Genomic DNA, 15705 nt, shown 5'->3' with positions numbered 1-15705 from the left:
TTCCTCCTAAACTCTGAACTCTAGCAGGACCCATAAGATCAATGTGCAATAACTCCAGAGGTCTTGAAGTTTGAACACTAGCCACAGACGGATGTTTAGATTTTATCTGTTTACCTATCTGACATGGTCCATATATGCACTTGTCTATCTTCTCAAACTTAGGTAAACCAACAACAGCATCACATTTTGAAATCTTTTCTAACTGCTTATGACTTGCATGCCCCAGCCGTTGATGCCATAAATCAACTTGATCAATCTTTGCACTAAAACACTTGTTGCTTATGCTTGGTGTCAATCCATAACAGTTGTCCGTCGTTCGTACACCAACACACTTACAGTCACCTCCACCATCAAGTATTTCACATTCATGCTTAGTGAAGAGAACATTTAGTCCATTGTCACAAATCTGACTGATGCTGAGTAAATTTGCCTTTAGTCCATCAACATACCAAACATCTTCAAAGACCGGTAACCCTGGGATGTCCACAGTTCCAATGCCTCTGATGACAGATTTGCTTCCATCTCCAAAAGTGACTATACCAATCTTTCCTTCAAAAAGAGTCTTGAATAATCCTTTGTTTCCTGTCATATGCCTGGAACAACCACTATCCAAATACCAAAGACAAGAATCACGTGCCTTTAAGGCGGTTAAGGCAGTATAACACAAATAATTATTATCACATAAGATAAGACCAAGATGTTCAAGGAAAGATTTAACAAACTCAACAAGAGACAAACATACAAAGTAAGCAAGTTGATGAATAAGCAGAAAGAATTTCCAAAAATCCATACCAAGGGGTCAAGGATCAGCTCAGTGATCAAAAGATCAACAACAAAAGAGCTACCCGCTCTGATACCACTTGTTAGTTTTTAGACCCCTTAAAACAATTGATTAAACCTAATTAATTAGCCAAGTTGTTACTTAGTCCAATTTCAAGTCTAGGTTATCACAATCAAATAATCATATCATGCATAGCAGCGGAAAATAAATAAGACAATGATATGATCACCCAGGAAACCAAACCGGTAAAAACCTGGAGAGGATTTGACCTAGCTATCCTCAAGGTAAACTTGAATCCACTATCAGAAAGAATCGAAGTTCATACAAAAGGACTTACAAGCACCCCCGCTCGACTTCCTAATGCTACCAACCAGTAGAACTTACTGACACGACCATGTGCAAGCTCCGAATCCACGGACTCCTTCTTTCTTGGATTCCCACCAGCTACAAGCACCCCCGCTTGTGTATTCTTTAAGCTTTAATGGCAGCAATTGTTTTGATCATCAAGGTTTAGAGAATATCTCCTCCTTGAAAACCCTAAGTTTGTGTAAAGGAAAGCTCCTCTAGATCTCACAAGAGATTTACACAAACTACAATATGAGCAACACTAAAACGTGGCTAGGGTTTGCCTTTTATACTTAGGACAATAAGAAACCCTAAGAACGTTTTAAAACAACTAGGGCTGAGTTGGACGAATCTGCAGAAAAGCAATCTGCCCGACTTTCGATCGGTCGAGCCTAAGCTTCGATCGATTGAGCCAGGCCGAAAGCCACACTGCTTTCTACTTTACACTCGATTCCAACTTTACATTGACATACAACTTTGAGCTAGCTTTAAACACTTCTAAACACATTGTTTTGATCATGGTTTGCCAACATTACACATTAGAGTTCTAAATACATAAAGTCCTAAACTTTAGAACCTAACATATCCCAATTGGTTGCACCTGGAACTCCATAAAAAATTGGTGTAGCAAAAAGAAGGAATAGGACTCTTTTAGATATAGTTAGATCCATGATGAGTTATTCAACTCTACCAATTTCTTTTTGGGGATATGCCTTAACTATTGCAATGTATCTTTTGAATTTAGTACCTTCGAAGTCTATTCCTAAAACACCTATAGAGCTGTGGTTTGGGCATAAGCCTAGTATGAGACATCTCCATATCTGGGGTTGTTCAGCACATGTGTTAAAAGAAATGTCTGACAAGTTACAGTCTAAAACAGAAGCAGTTTTCTTTGTAGGGTATCCAAAAGGAACTGTTGGAGGTTTATTCTATAGTCATAAAGATAATAAAGTGTTTGTTAGTACAAATGCCAATTTTTTGGAAAATGACTATATGATTGATTATACTCCTAAAAGTAGATTTGTTTTGGCTGAAATGAATGAACCTATAATTGAACAATCAATGGATGAAACTAGGGATGATGTGGTTGTATCGAATACACCACAAGATATTACTCATGAGATGATTAGTACACAAGAGCCTTGTCATAGTGGGAGGGTTGTTAGGCCACCTATAAGATTTATAAGTCTGGGAAAAACTTATGAAGCTATCTCAAAAGAAGCTGAAACTTATCCTTACACTTATAAAGAGGCAATGAATGATATAAATGCACATCATTAGGTCAAAGCTATGAAATCTAAATTAGATTCAATGTATTCCAATCAAGTTTGTGATATTGTAAAGGCACCTAATGGCATTAAACTTGTTGGTTGCAAATGGGTTTACAAGAGAAAGAGAGGGATAGGTGGAAAGGTTGAAACCTTTAAAGTAAGGCTAGTGGCAAAAGGGTACACATAAAAAGAAGGTATTGATTATGAAGAAACACTTTCACCAATAGCAATGCTTAAATCTATCAGAATTCTCTTATCCATTGCTACTCATTATGATTATGAGATTTGGCAAATGGATGTCAAGACTGCATTTTCTTAATGGCAATCTTGAGGAAGAAATCTATACGATGTAACTGGAAGGTTTCATATCAAAGAACCAAGAGCATATGGTATGCAAGTTGAAAAGATCCATTTATGGACTTAAGCAAGCATCTAGGTCATAGAACATTATATTTGATCAAGCAATCAAATCATTTGGTTTTGAACAAAATCTTGATGAACCATTTGTGAACAAAAGACATCAAGATAAAGTAATAATGTTCCTAGTGCTTTATGTTGATGATATTCTACTCATTGGAAATGATGTAGGGGTAATGTCATCAGTAAAGGTTTGGTTGTCAAGCCAGTTTGATATGAAGGACTTGGGTGAGGATAACTTTATTCTAGGGATCAAGCTTTAGCGAGATCACAAGAATAAGATGTTAGGCTCTAAGGAATTAGGAACTAATGTATTAGAACTTCAATTTGTAATGTTGGCAAACCATGATCAAAATGTTTTAGTCTTGTTTTAGACTTGCTCAAAGTGTGTTTAAGTGTAAAGTTGGAATCAAGTGTTCTGCAGGATTTATTGTGTAAGTCTGCCTAGCTTGATTGATCAAAAATTAGACTCGATCGATTGAAGCTCATGTAGATTATTTTTCTGCAGAATTTTCCAACTTAGCCCAAGCCCGATTTGATGTGTAGGGTTTTATGTTTTGTCTTAAGTATAAAAGGGAAAATCCTAGCCACATTTTGAGGTTGTTCTTTATGCTGTGTGTGTGAATCTTTTGTGAGATCTACAGGTGTTTGCTTTCACATACACATAGGGTTTCCAAGTTTAAGATTAATGTCAAGAGCTTGGTGTTCAATTCAATTGTTGATTCAAGAGCTTAAAGATACACAAGCGGGAGTGATTGTACTTGCTGGGAATCCAAGAAAGAAGTAGTCCATGGACATGGAGCTGTCACGTGGTAATGGTAATAAGTTTTCTACTTGAGGTAGCAATAGGATTTTAGTGGTCTAAGTCATTATAGTGTAAATTTCAATTCTTTCATAGTAGATTCAGTTTATCTTGAGGATACCTAGGTTAAATTCTGCCAGGTTTTTTACCAGTTTGGTTTTCCTGGGTTATCATATTGTTGTGTTCTTTATTTTTCGCACTTTACAATGATATGATATATTTGTGTTAACCTATATTTGATAATTTGACTAAGTAATCACTTGGCTAATTAACTAAGTTAATTTGGTTATGTTTTAAGGGGTCCAATAACAAACATAAGTTGTTAGGCTTGCCACAAACTGGATATATAGATAAGGTTATAAAACGATTTAGCATGCAAAACTCCCAGAAAGGATTTCTTCCTTTCAGACATGGAGTTCCTCTGTCTAATGACCAAAGGCCTACGAATCTTAAGGAAGAAAATATGATGAGACAGGTTCCTTATGCTTCAGCAGTGGGAAGTCTCATGTATGCCATGCTTTGTACTAGACCAGATATCTGTTATTCAGTTGGCATGGTCAGTCGATATCAATCAAATCCAGGACTAAAACATTGGCAAGCTATAAATCATATTCTCAAGTATCTACGGAGAATGAGAGGTTATATGCTTGTTTACCGGTGTGAGGATTTGATTCCCATTGGTTATACAGATTCAAATTTTCAATTAGATCTTGATTTCAGAAGTTCCACTTCAGGTTATGTATTCACCTTGGGAGGTAGAGCCATAAGTTGGAGGAGTGTTAAGCAATCGTGTATTGCTAACTCCACCATGGAAGCTGACTATGTTGCTGCTTGTGAAGTGGCAAAGGAAGTTGTTTGGCTCAAGAAATTCCTTTTTGATCTTGGTGTTATGAGAATAGAGAAAGTTCCTATCACATTGTTTTGTGATAATATTGGAGCGGATGCACAATCCAAAGCTTCAAGGAATCACAAGAAAGGAAAGCACATTGAAAGAAAGTACCACATTATTCTAGACATTGTTGCTCGAGGAGATGTAGTAGTAGTAAAGATAGATGGTGCAAATAAGCTAGCAAATTCCTTTAACAAAGCCTTGCCCCAAAGGACCTTTAAGTCACATGTGGAAGGAATGGGAGTTAGATTAGTACACAATAGTCTTTAGGGCAAGTGGGAGATTGTTAGGATTAGTGCCCTTAAATCTTATTGTATGATGCTATGTATGACTTAATGTTGTAATTAATAAAGTTGTTTTATTATTATCTAAATTAATAATAACATGAATATTTGGACATTATCATATAATCCATGAGATGCATAGTATGTGATTTATGTGATTTAGTCACAGAAGATATAAGTCACAAGTTCTTTGTAAACTCAGAATTTTAGTTTATAATCGGTGATGAAATTGGGCATTTCATCTGCGAAGACTAAAATATATCAACTAAGATGATTTGTCTTGATCATGAAAGTGAAGACTTCTAGTTGGTATGTTGAAATGTTTTAAGAGTTAAGACATATTGAACTGGACCGCTATGAGATTTATTATTCTTTTGACGGCTATCAAATGAGTAATAAATCTCACGACTTCTATTTACATCAATTCTTAATCCTGAGAGAATAATGGACCTAATCATGAAGCGTAGGTTACCTTGATATATCTGGAGTGAGATCTAAAGTCACAATCAAAACCTCAGTATGTTGGACAACCATATTTAGTATTGATGGAATATATATTCTCAAGATGGAATTCATAATCTCTTAATGGAGATATAAAATATTCCCTTGAGATAAGTTGAATGGGTTTAGTTATTCAGAATGTTAGGCCTAACTATTTTAGTAAGGAGTTACTATAGTATATATTTATAAAATTGGATTTCATAAATATATGATAAATAATTTAAAGGATTAAACCGGATACTCAAGGATTAAGATGTAGTAATCTTCAAAGTGGCAGTCTACATTCATGCTTTTTTATTACTATGAATATTTTATGAAGGGGTTGCATGTACAATAAAGTCTTGGGATATAATTTATTAATAAGGCCTAGAGTGTAATTATATTTATATAGTGGTATTAAATATAATTAATGGTAACTCTGGACTTGTCAAGAGTTGACAAAAAGCCTAAGGCCCATTAGAGCTAGAGTCATATTTGTTCCTTTTTGGTCCCATTCCAAGCCACATACTAAAGCCCAAATAGAATTTCCCAAAAGACTAGCCCAATTAGATAATTAGTTATAAGTTGAGAAATATACAGAATTTTGAAAGAGAATGAAATGGTTTGTATGCGAGTGTTCGACACTCCATTATTCTCCCTTGAACACATACACAAACTGATTGAGAGACCACACTTCTTAGGCACAAGTGGAATTGGAGTGAAGATTAAGAGTGTTCCCATGTACTTTTAATCTCTGGTTTTGAAATTTCACCACACCTTGGTACACTCTCTTGCTCTTATATTCTGAAATTTACATAGTACATGTTATCTATTGCGAATGAAGTAAATCCGTTAATTTTCTACTGCATTGTTTTGTATGTGATACAAACATGTGTTTTTCCAACAAAAATATCTTATTGAAGAGTCTAGAGAATCCATCAAAAAGGCTGTTAAAAAAGATGATGATGACTTACTCATTTTTTATGAAAGAATTGGCCAAGGTATTCCTAATGGAGTCAATACTTTAATTTATACTATTGTTAAACATTTTATTGGAACTCCTTCTAATATTTCTTCTTGTATTAGTGACTATCTAAACAATTTAGTTTGTCCTACTATGTCTGATTACAGATGGTACCAAGATATTTTTATTTCTAGAGTAATGCTTTGGAAAGACTATTTGAAACCCTATTGGAAAGAGAAGTTTATTGCTGGTCTGCCTCCTCTCTTTGCTCATAAGGTAAAAGAAGAATTAACTGATAAAAATGGTACTTGTTAGGTTCTAAGGAATTAGGAACTAATGTATTAGAATTTCATTTTGTAATGTTGACAAACCATGATTAAAACATTTTAGTCTTGTTTATACTTGCTTAAAGTATGCGTTTATGTGTAAAGTTGGAATTGAGTGACTGCAGGAATTTACTGTGTAAATTTGCCTAGCTCGATTGATCGAAAGTCATGCAGATTGTTTTTTTGCAGAATTTCCAACTCAGCCTAAGCCCGTTTGACGTGTAGGGTTTAATGTTTTGTCTTAAATATAAAAGGGAAAATCCTAGCCACATTTTGAGGTTGCTCTTTATGTTGTGTGTGTGAATCTTCTATGAGATCTAGAGGTAGTTGCCTTCACACATACTTAAGGTTTCCAAGATTCAAGATTATGTCAAGAACTTGGTGATCAATTCAGTTGTAGATTCAAGAGCTTAAAGATATACAAGCAGGAGTGCTTTTACTTACTGGGGATCTAAGAAAGAAGTAGTTCGTGGACTCAGAGTTGTCACATGATCGTGATAGTAAGTTTTCTACTCGAGGTAGCAATAGGATGTTAGTGGTCTAAGTCGCCATTGTGTCAACTTCAATTCTTTCATAGTGGATTCAATTTTACCTAGACGATAACTAGGTTAAATCCTCCCCAGGTTTTTTACTGATTTGATTTTCCTGGGTTATCATATTGTTGTGTTCTTTATTTTCCGCACTTGTCAATGATATGATTTATATGTGTTAGCCTAGATCTGCATAAATTACATAAGTTAATCACTTGGCTAAATAACTAGGTTAATCTGATTATGTTTAAGGGGTCTAAAAACGTATAAGTTGTATCAGAGCAGGTTGCTCTCTTGTTGTAGATCTTTTGATCTAAGAGCTGATCCTTGACCCCTGTTGTCATGGAACACGGACATTCTCTTGTTATTCCACCTCACTTTGATGGGAATAACTATGCTTATTGGAAAGCAAGGATTAAAGTATTACTGAAATCTATTGATGAGAGAGTTTGGAACTCCATTGAATACTAATGGGAGAAGCCCACTGCTCTTGTTAATGAGTGGCAAACTTCTCAGAAAGAAGCAGCCACTTTTAATAGCAAAGCTATGAATGCTATTTTTAATGCTATTTCTATGAAGGAATTTAAGAGAATCTTTAATGTTGAGATTGCTTATACTGCTTGGAATATCCTCCAGACTGTGCATTAAGGCACAAAGGTAGTTAAAATTAATAAGTTGCAGCAATTAACTACTAGATTTGAAAGTATTAGGATGTTTGATGATGAATCTTTTGATGAACTCTATGCTAAGCTTAATGATATTGTTAATTCTACTTATAATCTAGGTGAAATCTATGATCAACCTAAAATTGTTAGGAAGATTCTTAAATCTTTGACTGAGGATTTTAGACCCAAAGTGACTGCTGTCATTGAAAGCAAGGATGTGGACTCCATCCCCGTTGATGAACTTGTAAGATCTCTTCAGTCCTATGAGTTGGACCTACCTAAGACTAGCAAATCCAAATCAATGGCTCTTAAGTCTGTTGATGATGTTGAGGTGAGTGGATTTGATGATGAGCTCTCTGCTACAGAGATTGCCTATCTTGCTAAGAACTTTAGAAACTTTCTTAGGAACAAAAATAGAAGGGAAAGAGGTAAAAATAATACTGAACCTAGAAATTTTAGGAGGAATGATCCCACTAAGGTTAATAACACTAAAAATCCTAAAGAGAAAGTAGGTTAACCTTCTAATAATTCTATGGGTCAACAATGTTTTGGTTGTCAACTGTATGGTCATGTGAAATCTGAGTGTCCAACATTTTTGAGGTCTAAGGGTAAGGCTATCGATGTAACCCTTAGTGATGATGAAGTTTCTAATAATGAATCTGGCAGTGATGAGGATGAAAACTTCATTACTTTCACTGCTACTGCTGTAGTTGATGAAAGTGTTGCTGTTGAAGAGAACCCTTCTAATGGGGAACTCTCTAAGGATGCAAATTTACAAGAAGTCTATAATAAACTTTGCAAAGTTGCTGTAAAGGATGATATAAGTGTTGATTTAGGCTTAAAGAAAATTGCATCTCTTGAACTTGAAAAGAAAATTTTGCTTGTGAAACAGTTTGATGCTAATGAATTGTAGAATAATGTGAAGACTGAGAACATGCTTTTTCTTGATAAAGTTAAGAATTTGGAACTTGAATTATCTGTTGCTAGAGAACAAACTAATAGGTCTGCAAGCTCCAAACTTGATCACATGCTAAATGTTTAAAAGTCTCCCTTTGACAAAACTGGTTTAGATTTTGTAGAAAGTATCTCTGTGCTTGAACCCCATTCCACAAACTTTGTTCCTTCTTCTGAACCCTCTGTGAGTGAGGCTGCTAAATCTGTAAAAGTTACACATCCTAGGAAGATTAGGGTTGATCTTCAAGAGTCTAAACATAAGGCTTATAACCCTCTTAAGGGCAAGTTGCATGATAAGCTTGCATGTGTTTGTCATTTTTGTGGAAAGTCTTGGCACATTCATCCAAATTGTTTTAAGTTGCAAGCTGCTAAGCAAGCAAACAAGCCAAAAGTACCTGTGCCTCAAGCACATGATCCTATGGTACTTATTGGTGAGTAGGTAAAGGCCTTAAACCTTTATTCCAATCCTAGAGTTGCTTAGAATTCTAATTTAAAGAATAACTCCAATGCTTGAGTTGCATCTAAAAAGTTTTGGATGCAAAAGGCTCAATCAAATTGATTCTTTCTAACATGGTTCTTGTGCTTCATTGCTTTACTCTTTGTGACCATTCTTCTTTGTTGATTTTGTTTTCCTTTTGTCTAGAATTTGCATTGCATAACATTCATGCATTTCATTCTAGGATTTTTTTTTAAAAAAAAAAAAAAGGGAAAAAGGAAAACAAAATGTGTTTTGCATTTTTTTTTGGATTTGAAATCAAGGTTGGTCAATTTATTTTTACATAACATGTTTATGTACTTTGTGATAGGCCAAAAATGAATTAATCCCTTGTGACGAATTAATTTATTAAATAACCAAGTTTACTAATTAATCAAATTAACATGCAAAGCACGTGGTAGCACAAACAAATCACCAAATAACTAAATATGCAGTGGAAAATAAAAGACACGGTGATTTGTTTACGAATGGGGAAAACCAAACGGCGAAAACCCCACCAGATGATTTTCAGGTCACCACTCTCGAAACTCCACTATTATCACAACAAGCGGTTACAAGTAAAGGAATCCCAAGTACCTTACCAACCTACAATCGAACCCTTACCCCAATACCCAATTGAACTTGTTTTGTAGTGACAGTTCCCCTTTCTGATGCATGGCTCCTAAGTACGTGACTAACCAATTCTGTGGATCCCAGTACGCAACTTCAATCACCAACTAGAAGGTTATTGGCTGCAAAGTTCTTCAGTTCATCCACACAATGAAGATCAAGAAGATGCTTGGTTACAAAACTCTACGGTGCACATACACAGCAACTTCTTCAAGAGAAAGAGATGAACTAGGGCAAGAACTTCATCTCCGATAACAATTTGCTTGAATAGAGTTTTCTCAATGCTTGTGCAACTTGTGAACTATTTGATAGCCCTTAAAATAATCCTTTTATATGTTTAGGATTAGAAGAAAAGAAGACCTAAACACATAATCACGAATTCCAAGAAATCAGATCAGAATTCTGAAATTCTTAAATCTCGACAGATAAGCTGTCGAGCAGGTGTTAAGCCACGGGCTAAATAGCTTCCTTAAACCTCGATAGATGCAGTTGTCGAGACAGCTGTCGAGCTTTAATGATTTGCACTTCTCAGCTTGTTTCTTGGACAGATTTGATGACTTCAACACTTGATCTTGAAACTTTGTTTTTTGAAGTATTTGAATACATCTTAGAACTACCCAATTACAAGTAAAGTGCGTTTTGTCAAAGGATTAGCCAATTACATAAAATCATGACATAAGTTTTTAACATGTGAACCACAACAAACAAATGAATATATGAGAAAAGTCATAAATCACTCAACTCATTTTCACTTGTTGAATACAATAAAATCTATCCTAACACAAACTCTTGAAAAACTTTGCAAGAAGAGAGTTTATGACAAGTAGACTTAGACAGCCTATATTTCTAAAACACTTTAAACAAAACTCATCAAGGCATCTTAGTGTGAAACAAAAATAATAGATTGCATACAAGTAATATGAAGCATGTGTATAAAGGGAGAAATGAAACAACACATGAAGGGGTAGGTGAAAGAAGAACATACATCAACATAAATAAGGAGATAAGTACAATGTATGTCTATAAATGGTGACAAGACCTCATGTACAAGAATAATGTATCTAAAAAGGAATGAAAAGAAACAAAAAGTTACATAATATCCTCACTACATCCCTCAGAACTCAACAACACTCCTCCTAACAAAAAGACCTATTCTAACTCTCATAACCAAAACTACTCCCCCTTTTTGTCATGTATGACAAAGGGTAAGAGTGTCAGGTAGACATCTCATCGATAGAGCTAGCATCTAAATTATCATCATCTAAAGTATCATCGTCATCACCATCATCAGCAACCTCGTCCTCAGAATCAGAAGCCACGGGTGGAAAAGGTGAAGGAGTAGCCTCAAGAGCAAAACTGCCCATGATCGCCTGCTGTCTACCAATGTGGCCAACATGGACATTCACCTGATACAATTTTATGGAGAATATATCGAGGCAATCATCCTTGTGCTAAAGCTGCGCCATGATGTCTCCAAGAGTCACATCACCCGAAGAAGAAGGAGGAGCGACAGTGGGTTGAGCAGAAAGAGATGGAGTCGATCGGGAGGGAGGTGTAGAATCCTGCTATCGTGACCTAAACTGCGCCTCACTACATTTTACAGTAGTGACGTCTATGGCACACATGTAAGTGAAGGGGTCGGATGTGGGAAAAGGGACGGAGAAGTGGTGTAAAATCCTCGTGATAGCAGAAGGAAAGATGAGCTTATCACGGGACACCGAATCTTGAAAAACATCTATCAAAGAAAAAATGAAGTGGGAAGGGAAGTCAATGGTAAGATGCTCAAGAAGGGATAACAAGAAACAAGCACGAGACTCCGTAATGGAGTTGTAGTGTGAGAGAGGATAAAGAACAAAGGTCATCACCATGTTCAAAAATGGCCTTTTGCAAAGGTCAAATAGTAAGTGAACTGGCACTCACCCCATGTTGAAGGACACTCACAAAAAGCGGACATGAGCTCATCCTTGGACACAATCTTTAGATGCTCACAGGAAGGATAGTTGGGAAACTCTATCCTAGGAACCCTAAGCACATCCGCAACAAGTTGTGATGTGACTGGAATATACCTCTGACACGCGTAACGAAATAAGGTACAAAATGGTCAATCCCATGCACGTTGGAGTAGAATTCTTGAATCAGCACGAGAGGACAAGTGACGGGCTCGTCATAAAGAGACTCCCATTCCCGACTGTGAATGACAATGGGAAGGTCAATGTCAGCAAAATGACCCAAAATGACTCAGAGTTCTGAATGAATGCCTCGTTAGGAAAAGTTCTCCAAAAATGCCTTGTGGGCATCATCATCACGAAATCGAAGAGAAAGAGTGCATGATCAGAAGATGAAGAAGCACTAGAACGAAGAGGGTTCCGAGCCGAAGTAGATTTATGCTTAGGTGCCATAGACACGACTAACATAAATAGAATGAGAGAGAGAGAGTGAAAAAGACAATCAGAAAAGTCCCAACATAGTTCACAATAAGAAGAATATGTGAAAAGAAGTACATGTGCATGGAGAATGCATGAACATGTGACATGCAAAGTAAATACATCATGGGCTCAGCCCAATCCAATCCTATCAGCACACAAAGAGATTGCACACATCTAAATGCATGATAATACTGTTATAATGCAAATGTAATGTAATGCATGAAGTTTTTTAAGATCAATTCTTCAAAAACTAAACCAAAATTTCAACAAAATCTCATTAATTTTGAAAAACCCAAAATTTTAAAAAAATCCCAAAACTTAGGCTTCAAAAACATGAATGCATGAAATGCAAGAGAATAGAAGCTTACCACGTGAAGAAAACTTGGTGAAGCTTGAAGAAACCTTGTAGAACAAATTTGAAGGAGAGAAGAGATTGTTTGGGAGAGAAAACAGAGATCAATCGAGAGAGATATCGAGAAAATGACAGACGGATCACACGAGGAGCTTAAATAGAACCTCCAAAAAATCTCGACAGATAAGGTGTAGATGAGGTGTCGAGGAATCTATCGAGTAGGTGTCAAGAAAAACAATGTCGATAGATAATGTGTCGAGAAGCTGTTGAGGAATAAAAACACTATAAGAAAGAGATAAAGCTCGATCAATCCACCAGGTGTCGAGAAGCTATCGAGGGGACAAAAAATTTCTCGATCGATCCACAAGGTGTCGAGGTGCTAGCGAGATTGCGATAAGAAAAAGTTTAGGAAGCTCGACAGATGGCTAGCTATTGAGGAGGTGTCGAGGTGGTGTTGAGCCAACTTTTCAAAACAGTTTTTCAAGAAGAGAAAAACACAGACATGAATGCAATCAAGCATGCAACTTAACCAATGATCTAAACAGCATATTATGCTTTCAAAAACATCTCTCAACAAAGATTTATAAGCACATGGATCTCAAAAACACACACACCCACACACACTAAACATGTCTAAACAATTTTAGATTCCAAAAACAAGTCAAGACAGTTTAGTGAGCATACATTAACATATGTAAAACCTTGTGATGGCCAAATCATATTGTATCTACACATGTATCAAGAGTAGCAAAGAATGTTGCGTGTTGTGTGTGAAAAACATCGCAAGATTGCATAAGTGTATACACACTTGAGATATGAGAAAATCACTTTAACTCACACACAATCATAATTGCTTGATGGGGACTATCACCTTCGAGGTATATTCTATAACTCCCACATCTCCTAGAATACACGCTTGCAATCATTTTTAAAGCATTTTTGATCTTTTTTGCTTTTGATTTTTCTTTGCATATTTTCTTTTAGGCATATCATGCATGGACATATAAGAGAAAGAAAAAAAATTACCCAATGATATTTAACATTCCAATTTTGCTATGTCGAAGCACACAAATGTCATTGACACTGCACTTTTGCTATGCTGAAGCATACAGGTGTCATATTATGATTGGCAGGCAACAATAGTGAGATGGTTATTTATACCTTTCTCTTAGGATTTTTTAGTCATTCTCTTCAAAAAGAGTGATATGAGTCTTAAGCACAAGAGACAACTTAATCTTACTCATCACAAACAAAAGTCACAAAGCTTACTTGCTTAGTTGTGCATAGAGATGCTCATCTAAACTACAAGAGATACAAAGTTTAGAAAACTTTGTTTCAATGGCCATCCAAGGTACACAAGTACTAATGTACACAAAACACACACTGTTTTTATATTTTTCTTATTTTTAAATTTATATATATATATATATATATATATATAAACAAAACAAAGCAAAACTGAAAAATAACCAAACAAAAACATGTTAAACAGTCAAAGCATAAAAACTAGATGCAAATGCATGAGGAAGGAAGACAAAGAGAATAAGATCATCCCATGGAGATAACGCCAATGTTTTGATGAAGGAATTCGAAGCGTTTACTGTCAAGAGGTTTGGTAAACAGGTTAGCCTTCTGATCATCAGTGTGAATAAACTCAAGTGTGAGAGTACCATCTTCGACAAGCTCCCTAATGAAGTGATGTCAAATCTCTATGTGTTTGGTTCTAGAATGTTGAACCGGATTCTTAGAGATGTTAATGGCACTGGTATTGTCACAATAGATAGTGAGATGTTCTTGACAAATACCATAATCATAGAGGAGTTTTTGCATCCATAGGAGTTGGGTGCAACAACTACCAGCAGCAATGTACTCAGCTTCTACAGTGGATAATGAGATGAAGTTCTGCTTTTTACTCATCCAAGAGACAAGATTATTACCCACATAGAAACAACCCCCTGAAGTACTCTTTCTATCATCAGCATTCCCAGCCCAATCAGCATCAGAGTACCCAGCTAAGACATCCCTTGTGTCCTTGCTGTACCACACACCAAACTCAACAGTGGTTTTGACATACTTTATGATTCTTTTTAAAGCAGTCATATGAGACTCGTTGGGATTAGCCTGATATCTAACACACACTCCAACATTGTAACTAATGTCAGGTCTACTAGCAGTAAGGTAAAGAAAACTACCTATCATACTTCTATATAGAGAAGGATCAACACTTTTACCTAACAAGTCAACAGTGAGTTTAACATTTGGGCTTATAGGGATTTTGACTGAACTAGCTGAAAGTTCAAAAACGTGTACAAAACACCTTTGAACGTTTAGACCCCCAAATTACAACTTAACCAATACAAGCAATATGTCAAACAACTAGTGTGCGGAAACTTAACACATGCTATAATATGAAATTGGTTAAAAACTATCTAAGCCATAATAATATAAAACCACAACAGATAATATAAAGGCAAAGATAGAGAGGAAGGAAGATGCAAATACAAAGACAACACACGATGTGTTATCGAAGAGGAAACCGAAGACCTCGGCGAAAAACCTCTCCGCCGCCCTCCAAGCGGTAATCAATCCACTAGAAAATACAGTTGGGATACAAGGACAGCAATAGACCCTCCAAGCCTAATCTACCCAGTGCACCTAAGCCCTCCAAGCTTCTTGCTCCAACGAGGTTGCGCCGAACCTTTTTCTTTTCTAGCTTCCCGGATTCCGCTACTATACCATAGCATCAACCAATGAAGATTGGTTCCTTCCTAACTGCTTCCCAGAAATCCAAACAACTGTCTCACAGAGATGATAATGGTGAGAACCAGGTTTGGTATAATGCCTCTCAAGGATTTGACAATGGAGAGGAAGAGAGTTGAGGAATTTAAAGAGACTCTAAGGTAGAGATTGTGGGTGAAGCAATCTGGTTTTTCTTTAGGGTTTCTCTCTCAAAATTCTCTCTGGAAGCTCTCTTTCAATCGTGGGTTAAAGGGGTATTTATATTGGAGTGGGAGAGGAATGTGAAACGTCAGGTTTTACAAAACAGGGGTGGCTCGCGGCTTGACCTCGCGGCTTGACCAAGTCGCGAGATCCAGTCGCGAGTTAACCGTATGG

General features: G+C 36.3%; 1 protein-coding gene across 1 annotated transcript; it reads left to right on the top strand.

Moving 5' to 3' along the window:
* The first annotated feature begins 3989 nt into the window (after positions 1-3989).
* On the top strand, positions 3990-4775 carry LOC126724461 (secreted RxLR effector protein 161-like). The gene has a single exon (XM_050428990.1). The coding sequence runs from the start codon at positions 3990-3992 to the stop codon at positions 4773-4775; it is 786 nt and encodes a 261-aa protein (XP_050284947.1).
* Positions 4776-15705: the final 10930 nt, after the last annotated feature.

This window comes from Quercus robur, chromosome 4 (assembly GCF_932294415.1).
Source record: "Quercus robur chromosome 4, dhQueRobu3.1, whole genome shotgun sequence".
Taxonomy (NCBI): Eukaryota; Viridiplantae; Streptophyta; class Magnoliopsida; order Fagales; family Fagaceae; genus Quercus; species Quercus robur.
Note: the sequence above shows the minus strand (reverse complement) of the source record. Positions and strands in the feature narration are given on the sequence as shown.